Raw genomic sequence first — 19267 nt, 5'->3', positions numbered from 1 at the left:
GGTTCCATTTTTAATACATCCATATTCCTGAATTAAGTTAATCTACTTCCAAAAGGATTTCACCTATTTAAACTGCAGTTGTGTGTTTTCTCAAAAAATGTGGGGAAGGGGAGATTAGAGGGCCCCTTTCTTAATGTTTTGCCATCACAACATTCAAAACACCTCGAACTAGGTAATGGTGGCATTATCCAGTTAGAAGAGATGATCTTATGTAAGATGCAAAGAAAACGTAATTTGTGGTAGATGTTCCCCCGTCTAAGGAACCTTCCAGTTGTATCAACTCTACTCCCATCATCCTCAGCCGTTCCCGTAGGCTGTCCAATTGAGGAAGGCTGGTCTGGGTTCTGATCCTTCTAGAGGTGAGGGTTATAAAACGGAGTCAGATAAGCAGGGCGAAGGAAGGAAGGGAAGGCCCCTCCTGCTGCTGCGGCGGCGGCCGCCGCCACCAAGGGAAGGGAAGCTGCGGTCGGAAAGAGAAGATTGGCCGCGGCATAAGGCGGGAAAGTCTGATAGGCCAAGGAACTGGGCCCTGCTGGGCTGGGACTGCTACTTCCTACCGCCGGGGTCACAACGTTGTTGTTTCCTGGTTGGGCCAGGCCATCAATTCCAGGATTTTGTTTCTTCCATTTTGTCCTTCGGTTCTGAAACCAGATTTTGACCTGCGTCTCCGTCAGGCTGAGCGACAGAGCTAGATTGAGGCGTTCGCACACCGACAGGTATCGCGTTGCCCTGAACTTGTTCTCCAGGGCCACAAGTTGCTCGTATGTAAAGGCCGTCCTGGCTCGCCGAGGCTTGGCACAGCTGGGCTCCACTCGGCGCCGTTTGGACAACCTTGGTGAGGTGGGTTCATCCAGATCCGAGGAGGAAGAGGAGGGAGGGAAGTCAAGGGAATGGAGGGAAGCAGGTCTCCCTACGGTAGTGAGGTGGCTCCTCTCCCGGTCTGATTCTTCTTGTTCAGATGCCTCCAGCGTGGCTGTATCACTTTCTCCTCTTTCTCCATCAATGTTTACGTCTACAAAACATAAAACAGCATTGATGTCAATTAGGAAGTCCTTGGTTGCACCTGACTATTGCTTTCTGACTGAAAGCTGAATTGTCCATGCATACATGTGTTTCAATATGCTTCAGATAGGGAGTCTTTTCTTCATTATATTTTTTTGAAAAAAATATGTGGGACAGGTGATATAGATAATAGAATCAGACACAAGCAGAAAAAGATGATTGGATAAGTAACAAGTCTGGAAAAAACATAAATGAATACACACACAGAGAGACAGACAGACAGACATATCTATATAGATATATAGATATATAGATATATAGATATATAGATATATAGATATATAGATATAGATATAGATATATAACATTTTTAAAGCCAATCAGAGTCCTTCTCTAGGGCTCAGAAACTTTGGAACATATGCCAGAAGAAATAGGACATTAACCTGAAGCGTCAATATTAATTACGCTCAGCAAAATCAGAGCTTCCAAGTATAAGCAGAGCAAAGATGTGGCCATATTGCCCATATTTAGAAAAAGGAAAGCGCAGAGGAACTCAAGTAATGCACCTTCCAGCTTTGTTTGATTCCCCCATCTCTCTCTTTCTCTCTCTCTCCTCTCTTTCTCTCATTTCCACCTTCTCTCTCTCTCCTCTCGCTCCTCCCGCTCTCTCTCCTTTCATCTCTCTCTTCTGTCTCTCCCTGCCACATCTCCCCCCTCTCTTTCATCTCCCCCTCTCATCTCTCTCTCTTCCCTCTCTCTCTCATCTTTCTCTCATATCTCTCTCCTCTCTCTCCTCCCTCTCTCTCTCATCTCTTTCTCTCATCTCTCTCTTCCCTCCCTCCCTCTCTCCCCCCTCTCTCTCTGTCTCTCATCTCTCTTTCCCATGTCCCCCATCCAACCTCTCTCTCTTTCTCTCTCTCTCCCTCTCTCTCTCTCTCTCTCTCTGTGTCACACATACATCTTCTGGCAATGTGACCCAAATTTGAAAATAAAATACACACAATTCATTTCATCTCAAAACTTTTCTGCAGCTATTTATATTATGGGAAGGAAAGGCTGGCTTTAATCCATAAAGTGTTAATTTCAATCAAGTTGTATCAATCTAATCTTGGTTGTATGAAAGGTAAAAGGCGGATTTTTTTAGAGGGAGGGGACATATGAACCCAAAGGAATGCTATTTTTAAGGTAAATTTACAACCCCATCAAACTTTCTGAAATTCTAGGTAGTTAGTTTTTTTTCAAATCAGAGAAATAAGAAATCTAACTGGAGAAAATTGGGAGAAGCCGCAGTTAAATATTATAACATTAAGCATCGGCTGTTCAAAATGTTTTAAAAACTGATTGGATTGCTTGATTGCTTCAAGAAGAAGTCAATCTGGCTCTTAGCTCCCCACCCCCTCCCCTCTTTTCCATCCCCCTTTTCTTCTTCTACCCCGAACCTAATAGAGTTTCAGATTTGTGAAGGGGCAGATCGATACGTGTCATCTATTAAAGTTAAGTTTTAATCGAACAATATGAGGATCAGAGCGGGTCGGCAGAGAGATTTGAAGTCGGTACCTGCAAGCTGTGGGAAGGAGATACGCGGGAGTCGGTAATAGGATATCGATCAAGGACAGGGGGAGGGGGAGCGAAGGCATCCTCTCGTGGGGGGAGACCGCAGGAACAATTATCTGGCTTGTCCTTCGCCCAGCGCGTCCCGATGCCAATCAGGCTCCCAGAGCCGCCTCTGCCTACCAAGCCCGGGCATGGGGCGGAGGGCGGGGGGGGGGGGAGTGCTCTGGAAGTCTCAGCTTTCGCGAACCGATTCTCTGCTCGCCCTTCTCCCGCGGTCTCTTAAAGAAGACCGCGGTCCGTCCGGGCCCAAGGCCCTCAATTCCCCGAGATGCGGCGAAGGGCTCCGAGGGCTCCGCAAAGCGGGTCGAGCGCCCTTATTAGCAGCGCTCCGGTTCAGTCAAGGACAGCTAGACCCGGTCGGGGGCCGCGAAGAGGATCAGGGCAGAAGGAGGCCAGATTAGATAGATAGATAGATAGATAGATAGATAGGGAGGGAGGAAGGGGGGGAGGGAGGGAGGGGGGGAGAGAGAGAGGGGTAGATAGGTAGGTAGGTAGGTAGGGAGAGAGAGAGAGAGAGAGATAAATAGATAGATATAGATAGATAGATAGATAGATAGATAGATAGATAGATAGATAGATAGATAGATAGATAGATGATAGATAGATAGATAGAGATAGATAGATAGAGATAGATAGATAGATAGAGATAGATGATAGATAGATAGATAGATTAGACAGACGACTAGATCAGATAGATAGATAGATAGATAGATAGATAGATGATAGATAGATAGTAGATGATAGTATAGATACATAAGATAGATAGATACGATAGATACATAGATAGCATAGATAGATAGATAGAGATAGATAGATATAGATGATAGATAGATAGATAGATAGATAGATAGATAGAGATAGAGATAGAGATAGATAGATAGATAGATAGATAGAGAGAGAGATTAGCTTTCGAGTGGAGCTGATTTCCCACGCCAACTTGAATCACGGGATCTCCTTTCAGTTAAAGCTAAACTGGCGAGTAACACTTAAACGTGCTTCTTTTATTTAAGAAAAAAAAAGAGCCATTGAGATCGACCGGTTCTTATTTAGTTTGTTACAGGGGGTCTTTTTTCCGCCCCCCCCCCCCCAATGAAAGTTTAGCCGCTGCTCGTCGGGAGGAAATCCACCGCGCTGGATTTCAAAAAGTCTTCCCTGCTGGATTACCGCGTGGCATGCTGTCCCGTTTATCATCCCTGCGACCAGCTTCCAAGCTCTCTCTCTCTCACACACACACACTCACTCACACACACACACTCTCACTCACACACACACACACACACACACACACACACACACACACACCCCTACCTGGGGCTGTGGGAAGAAATATCCATCTGGTTCAATCTGGTCTCTCCCATTTTTGCTTATCAGAAGAAGCATCTCTCTCTCTCTCTCTCTCTCTCTCTCTCTCTCTCTCTCTCTCTCTCTCTCCCTCTTTCTCCCTCCCTCCATCTCTCCCTCTCTCTCTCTCACACACACACACACACCACGCGCCCCACCTTTTCTTAACTTCATTCAAAGCCCCGCTCATATTTCCTTACGGAAAATAGCAAGTGGGTCCCTGGCGTGCTTCTGCCTCCAACCGGACGGCCTCCGGTTAGGCGCAGGACTTCAGTTCCTATCAACCACCACCACCACCACCACCCCCGGTAGCCCTGCTGGCTGCGGAGATGGGGTTTGGAGTCCGTGAGCGCCGGATTAGGGGAAGGCGGCGGTCTAATCCAAAACACAGAATACGCCAAGCGACCTGCAGGTTCCAAAGTGCGGCTGAGAAGGGACGAGGCGGCTGCCTGTGTTCCTCCAGCATCTCTGGCTCGCATCCCACCCACCCACCCCCACCCGCTCCCGCGGCCGCAGTCGCCACCGTGGGGTCCCGTTGTCAAGAAGCGATTGCGGGAGGCAAGCGACAATCCCTCAACACCTCTGGGCCACAGAAAGGTTTCGCCCTTTGCTGGGGGGGGGGGGGTGTTGGGTTCTGCCCATCCGCTGTGGCCTTTGCTATGGCGCCTTGGGAAGGTGCCGGCCTTGGATGCTCAATGGATCTTTGGAAGCCCCGTTTAATGGTTGCTTGGGACGAAAAAACTCGGGAAGGAAAGGGAAGGGGAAGAAGGAAGGGGAAAGGGAAAAGGGAAAGGGGAAGGAAACGGGAGGGGAATGGGAAGGGAAAGGGAAAGGGGAGGGGAAAGGGAAGGAAGGGGAAAGGGAAGGGGAGAGGGGAGAGGGAGGTGAAAAGGGAAGGGGAAAGGAAAAGGGAGGGGGAAGGGAAAGAGGAGGGGAAAGGGAAGGGAAGGGGAAAGGGGAAGGGAAAGGGGGAAAGGGAAAGGGGAGGGGAAAAGGAAGGAGAAAGGAAGGGGAAAGGGTAAAGGGAAAGGAGAGGGGAAGGGGAAAGGAAAGGGAAAGGGGAGGGGAATGGAAAGGGAAAGGGAAAAGGGAAAGGGGAGGGAAACGGGAAGGGGAATGAGAAGTGAAAGGGGAAAGGGAAAGGGGAGGGGAAAGGGAAGGAAGGGGAAAGGGAAGGGGAAAGCGGAGAGGGAGGTGAAAAGGGAAGGGGAAAGGAAGGGGAGGGGAATGGAAAGGGAAGGGGGCAAGGGAGGGAAAGGGGAAGGGAAAGGGGGAAGGGAAAGGGGAGGGGAAAGGAAGGAGAAAGAAGGGGAAAGGTAAAGGGAGGAAACGGGAAGGGGAATGAGAAGTGAAAGGGGAAAGGGGAAAGGAGAGAGGAAAGGAAAGGGGAAAGGAAGGGGAAAGGGAAAAGGGAAAGAGGAGGGGAAAGGGAAGGGGAGGGGGAAAGGGAAAGGGGAAAGGAAGAGGAAAGGGAAAAGGAAAGGGAAGGGGAAAAGGAAGGGAGAGGGGAAAAGGGAAAGGGGAAAGGGGAAAGGGAAAAAAGGGAGAGGGAGAGGAGAGGAACGAGGGATCTCATTGAAACAGAGGAACGGGGCACCTACCCCGCGAAGCCTCGACCTTGCTCCTCCGGCGCTCGGATTCCAGTTCAACTCTTCCCAAACTTTTCCCTCGGTCCCCCCGCGCCAGGGGCTCGTCCTCCCGTCCTCCCTCCGCCGTGGGGCTTCTCCTGTTGAATTTCTGCGGATCCAGGATGTCGAGGATGGAGAAGGAGATTCTCGGAGGGAGAGGGGGGCCTTTGGCCCCGCTGTCCGGACAGTCCGGCATTCCCCCTCCGAGCACCGAAGAAGTCTGCGGTGGCCCAGGACGCGCGGCTGGATTCCGGGGAGGAGGCTGGCCATAAGAGGCGGGGGTCGCCTTCGGGTGAGGCCAGCGAGCCTGGACTTGGAAGATGCTCGCCTAAGGAAGAAGGGGAGTCTCTGTCGCGGGGGGGGGGGGTTAGTGGTGGGAGGAGGCGGGGCGGAGGAGGAGGTCCATCCTGGACAAGGGAAGGGGGCTGCGATTGGAGGGAGGGGGCTGTCAGCCGAACTGCGCCTTTAAAAATAGTAGGTAGGTGTTGTAATTATTATTGTTTTGCGTGTCTGCCCTAACTCGCGGAGAAAAGCATGATCTGGGGACAGATTGCAGCTCCTATCCCCCCCCCCCCAACTCCCCTGAAATGATAGCAAAAAGTGTTTATAGTGTAATTCTGTTTGGGAACTAAATCCAGCTGAATCCAGCAAGGTTTATTCCCAGGTAGATTATATAAAATTCCAGTCCAGTTCAAATCATTTAAGTTTCCCCCCCCCCCAAAAAAAAAGAGTATTTGATTTTTTTTTTTCTTTAGGATAAAGCAGGAGCGATGGAGAATTCTAATCTGATCTAACTACTGTTGGGCTGGGAACAAAAGACAAACGCTTTGAGTGATTTGGTTTTTCTAAGAGTTTCACAGCGCATGCAGAATGGACAAGATGGAAAATGGACTAGAAAAAAACAAGCTTTCGGGGTTAAAATAGATCTATCATGGAAACCTTTAGGCTGGCGATTTGGGGGTACTTAGGTGCACCCAGCATTATGACTTGTGTGTGAGTTCACTTAATGGTGAGGTGAAACAAATGAAGAGACCCAATCTGTCTCTTCAGTAATTCAGATTATTATGTATCCAGAAGCTGTAATCTTATGCTCCCTATGGGAGCAAGCCCAGATGAAATTGAGAGCTGGCATTTCTCAGAAGACATACAGGTGTGCATTCTTAGTCCCACTGAAATCTTGTTCCAAAATTAACATGCAGAGGTTCAAGCTGTAAATCCTGGGATGCTTCCATGTGACTTTTTTTTTCCTCATGCAGTTGGCTTTACCTTATTCACAAAGATCCAGGTGATTTTGCCTTCCTCTCTTTTTTCCCACATGTTTTTCTTCTTAAGAGAGAGAGATAGAGAGAGAGGGAGAGGGAGGGAGGGAGGGAGGGAGGGAGAGAGAGAGAGAGAGAGAGAGAGAGAGAGAGAGAGATTAGTTTGTATGTTACGGTAAGTCATGATGTAATTTTTTTGTGGTTGGCAAATTAGCATGATGTATTCAGGCAGACAAATTACTAAATTTACACCCTAGGGCAGTATTTTTCAACCTTAGCAACTTTAAGGTGTGTGGACTTCAACTCCCAAAATTCCCCAGTCAGCCATGCTGACTGGAGGATTCTGGGAGTTGAAATTCACATACCTCAGTTTTCAAGGCTGAGTAACACAGACAATGTGTGAATCCAGCCAATTACTACCACAATTTCTTTAATAGCATTGGGACGTTGGGGGGAAAGGCACCAATGTGTCCCACAGCTAAGAGAATAATAGCCATTCTTTTTCTTGGGACTGATGCCAATAAGTTTTGAGACACTAAACTCTTTCAAAATTATTTTCAAAAATTAAAGCATTATTTTAAGGTGAACAACGGGTCATAGATTAACACAGGTTTTAGTTAGGTAACACACAGGAAAGGTTTAAGCTGTATAATTTTTAAAGGGCCTCTGTCAGTGGGTGGTTTGAGACTCTAAACTGATTTTTCAAAGGGATGGTAAAAGTACCTGCACACTGAAAGATTATAACGAAGGAGAGAAGAAAGGAGGGAAGGAAGGAGGAAAGGAAGGAGGAAAGGAAGGAGAGAAGGAGAGAAGAAAGGAGGGAAGGAAGGAGGGAAGGAAGGAGGGAAGGAGAGAAGGAGAGAAGAAAGGGGGAAGGAAGGAGGGAAGGAAGGAGGGAAGGAAGGAGAGAAGGAGAGAAGAAAGGAGGGAGGGAGGGAAGGAAGAAGAAGTAGGATTGTTGTAAAATAAGATGGGTGTATGGGATGGTAAGAAAGTAATCTTAATTATATTGTCAATTGTAGGGGAGGAAAATTGTTATAAATACATATTATTAACAACAGTTATGAGATTATATAATTGTGAATGTATATATGAGAAATAAAAAAAATTAAAAAAAAGAAAGATAGATTATAACGAGGTTTCTTTTTTAAAAAAAGATTGCAGTACACATCTGGGAATATACATTGATAATGGTTTATTGGTTTCAGGTGAATGTTAACAATCTGCTTCCACTATAATCTTTGATGTGATGTGAGATCAGGAAAAAATGGTCAAAAAATGTGTGTCTTGTGCCTAATAGGCACATCAATACAAGGCCTACATGATGTTTTTATAGCTGAAGCTCTGAATACAGCCTGACATAACTCGATTCTGGAAAACTGTTTCCTATACAAGATTTCCATGCTTAAGTTATCTTGCAGGGCATTTCAAAAAGTTTGTTTTTTAAATCACATTTAAACCAGTGCTAGTACTACAGATCACAGCCTCCATTAGGAGAAGTGAAGAAGTTGTGACCCTTTAGGGAAGTGCATATCCTACACAGCTCCACACAACTATTCTATGAAGTAAATCTCACAGAAATTAGTGTCTCACTGAATTCTATGGAACCTATCTCCTAGAATAAATGTGTATACTGCAGCACATTTATCATTTTCTGTGGCAAAAGCATTTATGGTCCCTGATTTATTTTTAAAGAGTAGTTCACCATTCTTAATCATTGTACAAAAGGGATGGGCAACCTGCAACAACTAAATCTTTTACAACTCTTGGATTACCTGTTCTCCCTGAGAGTATTATGAAATTACAGTTTTCTATCAATTTGAGGCAGGAAATATATTCACACTGACTGTAGCTTAAGGAAGGCTTTTTTTAAAAAAAGAAAGAAGGAAAAGAAAGGACGGATTATTTAAGAGGACTGATTTTTTTTTTTAAGAAAACACATATCCATACACAAGATTGTGAGTTAACCTTTCACATCCTCTAACCTCCCATCTATCCCTCCAGGGGAAAAAGAAAGATTAATGCAAATTTTAGAATAAATTCGTCTTTAAAAGGTTCAAAGATTCAGAATTATAATCATTAAAATCAGTGCAAGCTATGCATTTTGATCTGCAAGGCAGAAAAAAGAGGAATTTCTATCTAGTTCTTGAAAAGAGCCACCTTTTAAGATCATGTTGCTCAATTATTTATGATTCCTGAAGGAAAGAAAATTCTCTTTTCACATACATTGAAAAGGAAAGTAAAGAAGTTCCACACCAATGTTTTGCAGTCATTCATTCCATGTTAATTGATGCTGAGTTTAATGGAGCCGAAGTTGAAATTAAGGACATATCCTACTGTTGATAGTGAAGATTTATTTAGAGTCAAGTCTTCCTCTTCATTTTCCAAAAGGTTACAAGCCTGCCTCTTGTCTATCAACCTGCTTAAAATAAAATAAAAAAAGAGAACTCATTTCAAAAGTGTGGTAGAACAGCTTCAGCAGTAAAATATTTTTCTTTTTTGCAAATGCAGATGCGAGCTGTAGTTGGGAAACTTTGGTGGGCTGAGACATTCAGAATTTGAAAGAAATTAAGGAATTTCAAAGCACTCCTCTGATCTCGGGAAACAACTAAGGAGCATGAAAACCTCTTGCATCGGCTCCACCCACCCACATCTCCCATTACAATGCAGTGTCATAATGTAATTCTGGCAGCTCTTGGTCATTTTTCAAAAGATAGAAAGTTTTCAAAACTTAAAATGTTTCATCCCAAAATTGCACTGGGGGGCCAATAGCTTTTCTTCTCTCCTTCATCAAAGGACAATACAGTCATGAGCAGAAAGGGGTGGAATTTACCAAACTGGAGTTTGAGGAATCTCAGCCCCCAGCTGATGAGCCATTAAAAAGTGGGTATTCCTTTAGTTCTTACCCTTCTCAAACTATAACATGGTTTGTCGGTTTCTGGCATTGTATAATGTGTGAATCCAGCTAAATCCCTCTCCTTTCTTATTCTGGATCTTTTCCAAACACTCTTGTGTTTGGAAAGGATGTTTTATTTAGGACATTTTGTCCCATTAAGGCATGGCAAGTATTTACAGAAACAGAACAAATTTGTGGTGATGGAAGAAACATTCTGCAGATCCTGAGTTTAGCTAAATGTGATCTATTATAATCATGCAGCTTTGATTATAATTGATAAATGTTCTGAATTTCCCTTTTTTTTCAGTGTGGTATTATTTATTATATATTCAGTGTGGTATTAATTCAGTGTGGCTGTATTATTTAACGTCCTTTGCAATTACAAGTGGTAGAAATTTTAGAACCCACATTCATGTCCAAACCATTGAATTATCTGATAGATTTGGTGAAACACACACACACACACACACACACACACACACACACACACACCTCAGTGTGCTGAATCCTTTCTTCTTTTTTTGGCTACAGGATTTCATGAATGGTATCTTATTACATATTTTGGACACTTTAGCGAATACGGCAGGGATAAGAAGCAAAACTCTAATAAATTTAGCAGATGTTGATGGGAGGAGGGCAGAAACAGCTGGCCTCTCCAAAGAGTATGCCACATTCATCCCTATTATTATGTAAATTATACAGATACCCCCTACATATTCTGATGTTTTACTTTCAAAGAAACTAGGCTTTGGTCCCCATGAGATAGGGATGGGAAAACATCAGCTTTTGGAATCTCCTTTGTTTAAAAAGATAGAAGGATGAAATCCATTGAGTGTAGGCTATTGAGCAGGGATGGTATTTTTAAAACTCTGACCCCAAGAGTTTCTTTTGGCCCTCAGTACTAAACTGAAATCACATTCCTTCCACCTGAAAATCTATTCTTGAAAACATCCAAAATCAGTTGCTAAATTCTGTAATCACTGCTATTATGTATACATTGCGTGCTACTGCATTAAATCCATTAGGATCAAATTTGAAACATGGTGTGAATCTAATCAAAATAACTCTTATTTAACAATGAATGGAACAAATCAGCTAATAGGAGATGTGTATTTACCATTGTGTAACCTCAGCCAATAGTACTTATTCGGCAAGCTCTGATCCAGCACACTGGATTAGTACATCCGACTTTTTTAAAATTTCAGACTGGTTCTGTGTGTGCTTATATATGTCTAAGGCCACTGAAACTACAGTAATGTCCCAAGAAGGTTGCCTAATTATTATCTCAATGTTAGTCGTGTATGAGAAAATAATTTTGCTTAAAAAATAAATGAAGTACTTAATTTCAAGAGGTAGGAAATGTATTTTACTTTCTTTATCTTGGAAAATCTAAATAGCCAACTACTCATGGTGACTCTAGGCAGTGTACGAAAAAAGAAAAAATGTAGAAGGGATAAAATAATAATAAATAATACCCCCCCACCCCTTGGAGACAACACACACTCATATCAGCCATTTAACGGGCTCCATCCCTCTCTGGGTTCCCTAGAGCCACTGACAAAACCACATCTTCAGGATGTTCCAAAAGAGAGTGAGGACCAGAGGTGGGTTCCTACCAGTTCGCACCTATTCAGTTCGGTAGCCCAAACCAGAGAGTTTAATTTCTCAAGTGTCGTAGACAATTGTAAAAGTACATGATCTCTTTTTCTATAAGCATTTCGTTCACCTGGGGGAGAGTGGAGAGGGGAGACATGATAGGAAAAAAGAAAATATTCCTTATTCATCAGAAGGGGCAGAGGTGGGTTCCTATCAGTTCGCACCTATTCGGTAGAACCGGTTCGTCAAATCTACCGAACCGGTTAGAAGAGGTTCCACCAGTGGACCCGGAAAGCAGGCCACACCTACAGAAGAGGTTCCAAAAGTTTTTGAAACCCACCACTGGTCCTTGGATATGATTATTCTATACTGTCATGCTCATATTTATAAAACTCAGTGCCTCTGTGAAAGGTAAGGATGACTACTGCGTTTGTGGTGCAATCAGAACATTGCGTGTGTTGAAGTTGTTTTAACGCAAACCAAAGATGCCTTTTAAAAAACAAGTTTGCATCATATTCTTATGCATGCCAGTGCTGTGTGTGAGGTAATTTAAGGTGGTTCTGACAAGTGTCGTCGGCATCTTCATATCTGGTCACATGGGCGGCAAGCCACTCCCATCCGGTCACATGGGCAGCAAGCCACTCCCACAAAGGAGGCCACACCCACAGAGTAGGTTCGAACAATTTTTGAAACCCACCACTGGTGAGGACCAGTCTAATTTTCAGAGGGATGATGTTCCAGACGGAGGGAGCCACCACAGAAAAGGCCATTCTTCTGGACCCCGCAAGATGTACCTCCCTAGGAGAAGGGACCTTATTTATTTATTTATTTATTAGACTTATATACCGCTTCATAGGGCTTTCAGCCCTCTCTAAGCGGTTTACAATTTTTTTTAGCAAATTGAGTCAGCAACTTGCCCACACAGTCCGGGTCCTCATTTCACCCACCTCGGAAGGATGGAAGGCTGAGTCAACCTTGAGCCGGTGAGATTTGAACCACTGAACTGCAGATCACAGTCAGCTAAAGTGGCCTGCAGTACTGCACCCTAACCACTGCACCACCTCGGCTCTTGCAACATTCCTTGCCTCCCCACTCTAGTGGGTCATGTGCGTGTGACCAGCAAGAGACGGTCCCTCAGATAACCTGGTCCCAAGCCATGAAGGGCTTTAACCAACCAGCACCTTGACTTGCACCAGGAAGTAGGAGAGGTGACACTTGTGCACACAGAGGTCTGTACAAAACCATGTTGGCCGTTGCATTTTGAGTCAAGTGGAGCTTCTGGATTTCAAGTAGTTTAACTGGCTTATTTGTTGTTTCGTGAATATTATTACTAATGCAACCATTTCATTTTGTTTACCATACTTTTTTACTCATGGGCATCTGTAAGAGGAAGTGATGTAATCTAACAAAGGGCGAAGTTTTGATTGTGCACAGGTAACCCCCATCTTGCCTTTTTCGACTATCCTGCAGAACCCCTCTAGCAATAGCAATAGCAGTTAGACTTATATACCGCTTCATAGGGCTTTCAGCCCTCTCTAAGCGGTTTACAGAGTCAGCATATCGCCCCCACAGTCTGGGTCCTCATTTCACCCACCTCGGAAGGATGGAAGGCTGAGTCAACCTTGAGCCGGCGAGATTTGAACCGCCGAACTGCAGCTAACAGTCAGCTGAAGTGGCCTCCAGTACTGCACCCTAACCACTGCGCCACCTCTGCTCTCAACCCCTTTACTTACTGCTATATGTTTACTGCTATATGTTTCCAATAGCAAGAGCCAAATTTCAGATTCAGTTCTATTATTAATACTGAAATTGTCAAAACTGATATGTTTATTTGTTCCAATCTGAAGTTCTTTGTAAAAATAACAATTTAATGCTTTCCTTAAAAAAAAAAAACAATTTATAAACTACTGCAACGTGCTCTACATGGAGCAGCCCTTGAAGAGCATTCGGAGACTTCAGCTTGTCCAGAATGCAGCCGCGCGAGCGATCGTGGGTGCACCTCGGTTCACCCACGTAACACCTATCCTCCGCGAGCTGCACTGGCTGCCTATTGGTCTTCGGATACGCTTCAAGGCGCTAGTCATCACTTATAAAGCCCTTCATGGTATTGGACCTGGGTACTTGAGAGACCGCCTGCTGCCAATTACCTCTAATAGACCAATTAGATCCCACAGATTAGGCCTCCTCCAAATTCCATCCGCCGGCCAATGCCGACTGGCGACCACCCGGAGGAGAGCCTTCTGTGTGGCTGCTCCGACCCTCTGGAATGAGCTCCCCGTGGAGATTCGAACCCTCACCACCCTCCAGGCCTTTCGCAAAGCCCTTAAAACCTGGCTGTTCCGACAGGCCTGGGGCTAAAGAGCTTTTGCCCCCCCTCTCGAATGGTATGGTTGTTGTGTGCTTTTTAAATTGTGTATTGTTCTGTTCGTCTTTTTTATTCCTTATCTGTACCCCTTCCCTTGACTTGGATTGTGAGCCGCCCTGAGTCCCCTTCGGGGAAAAGGGCGGCATATAAATGAAATAAATTCAAATTCAAATTCAAATTCAATAAACATTTATGTAATTTTTATATTTAAAAAAAATCCTTGATGTATTTTCCCTTTTTTCTTTGGTTGCTTGCAATGCAGCCTTTAGAGATGTAAAATAATAAACAATAGTCCTTATTTGGCAATCTCTGCAAGATGCACAAAAATGCAGGGAGAAGGAATGACGTATATTGTAAAACAGAAATAAAGGTAAATCACTGAAATGAAATATGAGGAGGGCAGGAAAAAAATCAACCTAAGAAAGATACACTCTGTACCTCACTGGACACTAGGTAAAATAATGATTTACTGATGTATGATTTCAGGAGATGGCATAAATATTGTCTGTATGGGAATAATCACACAAGCCATTATTTATCTGGCAATACATCTTAATCTTTTCCCTGAGGTAGCTTCTACCACTATTACTCATCTTAAGAAGTACCTTACATGGCAGTAGATCCCATTGAAATGAATTATAGTGTTGCTAGGGACACAAATAGCTATGCTTTTATTATGACAAGATCTAGAGATCAAAGCTGTACATATTTACCTAAGAACACAAGCCATTTAATCAATTAATTGATGAGCCATTGTGATTAAATTTATCTAGAATTACAGAGGAAATATATATTTATGGATACTTTCTGGGGAAAAAGTGAAAAAAAATCATAACTTTGTCACACAAGGGGAAGATTTCAGAAATTTGGTCTGAATAAGAATATCTAGATAACTCAGGTACACAAATCTATAGAAGACCTATCTACACAATTCTATGAGTTCATAAAATGTCAGGCACCAAATATAACTGTTTGCTCTGCAAATTAACTATCGGTACATCACTTTGTATTTTAGAATGCTCCTACAACATCACGTTCATTTAAAAATAACAAGATAGATATCCATTTGTCCGAATTCTCCTTTCTTTCACAATACTACCTATTCTCATTATATCTATCTATCTATCTATCTATCTATCTATCTATCTATCTATCTATCTATCATCTATCTATCTATCTATCTATCTATCTATCTATCTATCTATCTATGATTTATATAATAATGGTAAAGAAAAGTATGGCCATATGTTCATCCCAAAATATGTTCCAGTGAATATATGAAAGTTATTGATTAGTTTTTAATACAGTATAAGGTTCACTGACAAAACTACGATGGACAAATGCGCACCGACAAAACCGCGACGGACAAATGAGCGCCGTCAAAATCGCTAATTGATTTTCGCCAATAGCGGGACAACAAATGCGCGATGACAAAATTGCGACAAAACCCTAACCCTAAAGTTTTTTCGATTTTATTGTGCTTGTCATTGCGCTTTTGTCGTTGCGCTTTTGTCGTCGTGAATTTGTTGTCGCGATTTTGATGTCGCATTTTAATCGGCGCTATTTTGTCAGCGCGCATATGTCTATCGCGCAATTGTCGGGTCACGCAGTATAATCCATGGCATTTTTGTAGTGACGATTTTGGGCCAAGGGCAGAGGTGGGTTCCTGCCAGTTCGCACCAGTTTGGTAGAACCGGTTCGTCAAATCTACTGAACCGGTTAGAAGAGGTTCCACCAGTGGACCCGGAAAGCAGGCCACACCTACAGAAGAGGTTCCAAAATTTTTTGAAACCCACCACTGACACACACACAGATAGACAGACAGACTCACACAGAGAGAGAAAGAGAAAGAGAAAGAAAGGACGAAAAAAAGAAATTAAAAAAAGAAATAAAAAGTGAGAGAGACATGAAAGAAAAAATGAAAAAGGGACACAGAGACAAAATGAAGGAAAGAGAGAGAGAGAGAGAGAGAGAGAACATGTGGCCAGCAAGCCACTCCCACCAGGTCACATGGCTGGCAAGCCACTCCCACAGAGTAGGTTCGAAAAATTTTTGAAACCCACCACTGGCCAAGGGGCTTTATAAAATTATAGTCAAGTCACCAGTATGCAGGCAAACATTGGCAAAAGCCTGGGCTGTTTTGTTTTTCAGCTCAGGCAGACATTAAGATTCTGTTGGAGTAATCTTTAAATTGCTTTGAAGCTAGGTAGGTGTCAACCCTGACCTGTCCCGACGGCAAGTGATGGCTCTTACAAGCTCTGGATCAATATTCATAGCGGGTGTCCTGAACTGATAACACTATCCAAGACAATATCCCATATCAGTGTGGACAGTTGAGATATTGTACCATTAGTGGTGTTGTTTTAAATAACCTGATCCATTTCACAGTCTATATAATGAATTTTACCATTTAGATACTATCGTTAAGAAGAAGTGACTTGGAGCACTGAACAAATCAATGATTCAAAGACTCCTTGGCTTTTCTTAAAGCAGACTATAATTCCAACACTGCCTCTTACGTATTTTTGAATTGCAGTATAAAAGTGATTGCAGTAGTAATAAATAAACCTCTGCACTTTACCACAGTGAAAAAAAATCCCATTATCGTCTAAGTTTGAACATACATGATTAAATCTCTCTTGCAGCTGTTCAAGATATGGCTCACTCTACTTTGTTCTTTCAGTGACAAATCAATTAGGAATTAAGTTATTTTTATAAATGGACGTCAGTATTAATTGAGAAAAATCCACCTGTAGCCTAATTAAGACCACCATCCTATGCATAGTTATGGTAGAGGGTTACACACAGGTTTGATTCATTTTGTCTGTATTTCTTCTTTTACTTAAATTTGACATGTGAACATAGCCAAAAGTTTAGGATACTGCAAACTTTATGTTTTGACTTAGCCAATGTAGCTTTCTAAACTATGATCAAGATTTTTATGATTCAATAAACCATTGTTAATGATTGCTTAGCATGATAACATAACCTACGTCAGAGGTGGGTTCCTACCAGTTCGCACCTATTCGGTAGAACCGGTTCGTCAAATCTACCGAACCGGTTAGAAGAGATTCCACCAGTGGACCCGGAAAGTAGGCCACACCTACAGAAGAGGTTCCAAAATTTTTTGAAACCCACCACTGGTCCTTGGATATGATTATTCTACACTATCATGCTCCTATTTATAAAACTCAGTGCCTCTGTGAAAGGTAAGGACGACTACTGCGTTTGTGGTGCAATCAGAACATTGCGTGTGTTGAAGTTGTTTTAACGCAAACCAAAGATGCCTTTTAAAAAACAAGTTGACATCATATTCTTATGCATGCCAGTGCTGTGTGTGAGGTAATTTAAGGTGGTTCTGACAAGTGTCATCGGCATCTTCATATCCGGTCACATGGGCGGCAAGCCACTCCCATCCAGTCACATGGGCGGCAAGCCACTCCCACAAAGGAGGCCACACCCACAGAGTAGGTTCGAACAATTTTTGAAACCCACCACTGACCTACGTGGGCTTGCAATATAGCAAAATCAAAAACCATACAAAATTGCCAAAATGTCACCCATCTAAGAATGCCATTGTATCATGATGTCATTGCCCAGATGTGATTTGGGGGTTTATTCCAGATGTTGTATGAAACCGATATAAAGTTACTGACACTTAAGACAGGGCAGATTGAGAAAGTGTTATTTCTCAACTTTGCTAGCCCAACAGGTAGGACAGAATAGTTAGTTGGACCAGCTATGGATCAGTCTTAACATTAGGCACAGACTGGGATTTGGACATTACACAAGCCATACTGTCGCTCTAAAGGATGTCTATGGAGATTCTCAGTCATCCAGGTCATAGTTGTCACAAAGGTGCTTTTTAAAAAGGTAACCAGAGGGTTTTTTTCCCCCTCCTTTAAAGACATTTTTAAAGGACTATTCCTTTCTAGCCTAATGGCCATGGCATGGTGTGTTGGGGGCAGAGAACAAGAAGGAACCGCAACCAATAGCAAATAATAGCTTTAGGGTCAATCAGTGTGATAAACCATAGTTTGCCATGATCGTGGTTTGTTATGATGACCGGACTCAAACATGTTAGACTTAAACCACTTTTTATACAGTGACAGAAAAGTGCTTTTTCAAAAGGCAATCAAACTTTTTCTTTTTCTTTTTATCCAAGAAGCTCCAGAACTGCAAAATGTCTTTAAAGGAGGGGAAAAAACCCCTCTGGTTACCTTTTTAAAAAGCACCTTTGTGACAACTATGACCTGGATGACTGAGAATCTCCATAGATATGCTTTACAGTGGCAGTCTGGCTTGTGTAATGTCCAAACCACAATTTGTCCCTAATGTAAGACTGATCCATAGCTGGTCCAACTAACTATTCTGTCTTCTAGCAAAGTTGAGAAATGACACTTTCTCAATCTGCCCTGTCTTAAGTGTCAGTAACTTTATATCTGTTTCATACAACATCTGGAATAAACCCCCAAATCACATCTGGGCAATGACATCATGATACAATGGCATTCTTAGATGGGCGACTATTCCTTTCTAGCCTAATGGCCACGGCATGGTGTGTTGGGGGCAGAGAACAAGAAGGAACCTCAACCAATAGCAAATAATAGCTTTAGGGTCAATCAGTGTGATAAACCATAGTTTGCCATGATCGTGGTTTGTTATGATGACCGGACTCAAATATGTTAGACTTAAACCACTTTTTATACAGTGACAGAAAAGTGCTTTTTCAAAAGGCAATCAAACTTTTTCTTTTTCTTTTTATCCAAGAAGCTCCAGAACTGCAAAATGTCTTTAAAGGAGGAAAAAACAACCCTCTGGTTATCTTTTTAAAAAGCACCTTTGTGACAACTATGACCTGGATGACTGAGAATCTCCATAGATATGCGTGTGATAAACCATAGTTTGCCATGATCGTGGTTTGTTATGATGACCGGACTCAAAATATGTTAGACTTAAACCACCTTTTTATATAGTGTCCCAAAAGTGCTTCTCTTTGAAGGGGCGACCGAAGGGTCCGGAGATGCCAGCCGTGCCGCCAACGCTCTCCGGCCAAGGAAGCCGCTTGCCACCAGCCGCCCAAAGGGGAACGACCGACGGGATGAAGCCCCGCATCTGGGACGGATCCCCGCCCGCTCCTTTGCAGCGGTGCGCAAGGAAGTGGAGAGGAGCATCTCCGGGACTCACAAAAGGGAGACCTGGGCTGTCCGGAGAAGCGAAGAAGATGAATTATCTCCCCCAAAAGTCGCATTGCAGACTCTCCTCCGCAGAACCCGGAGCAACCCCGTCGTTTCACTTCGCCCGCCGTATGACTCCCGAGAAGCCAGCCATTGCAACACAGTATACAGCAGTGTTTCTCAACCTTGACAACTTGAAGTCCTGTGGACTTCAACTCCCAGAATTCCCCCAGCCAGCTATGCTGGCTGGGGGATTCTGGGAGTTGAAGTCCACAGGACTTCAAGTTGTCAAGGTTGAGAAACACTGGTATACAGTAAGCTCCGCCGGCATTGAGCGACAACTACATTTCCCAGGAGCCTTCGCGGCCAGTAAGGATGGGCGGGGCCTC

General features: G+C 43.4%; 1 protein-coding gene across 1 annotated transcript; it reads right to left on the bottom strand.

The window, feature by feature from the left end:
- Positions 1 to 353: 353 nt before the first annotated feature.
- Positions 354 to 1518, bottom strand: NKX1-2 (NK1 homeobox 2). The gene is made up of 2 exons (XM_032225583.1): positions 1446 to 1518; positions 354 to 1012 (listed from the first exon to the last, which is right to left on the bottom strand). The coding sequence occupies exons 1-2, from the start codon at positions 1516 to 1518 to the stop codon at positions 354 to 356; spliced, it is 732 nt and encodes a 243-aa protein (XP_032081474.1).
- Between the last annotated feature and the right edge of the window lie 17749 nt (positions 1519 to 19267).

Source organism: Thamnophis elegans, chromosome 10 (genome assembly GCF_009769535.1).
Source record: "Thamnophis elegans isolate rThaEle1 chromosome 10, rThaEle1.pri, whole genome shotgun sequence".
NCBI classification, from domain to species: Eukaryota; Metazoa; Chordata; class Lepidosauria; order Squamata; family Colubridae; genus Thamnophis; species Thamnophis elegans.
Note: the sequence above shows the minus strand (reverse complement) of the source record. Positions and strands in the feature narration are given on the sequence as shown.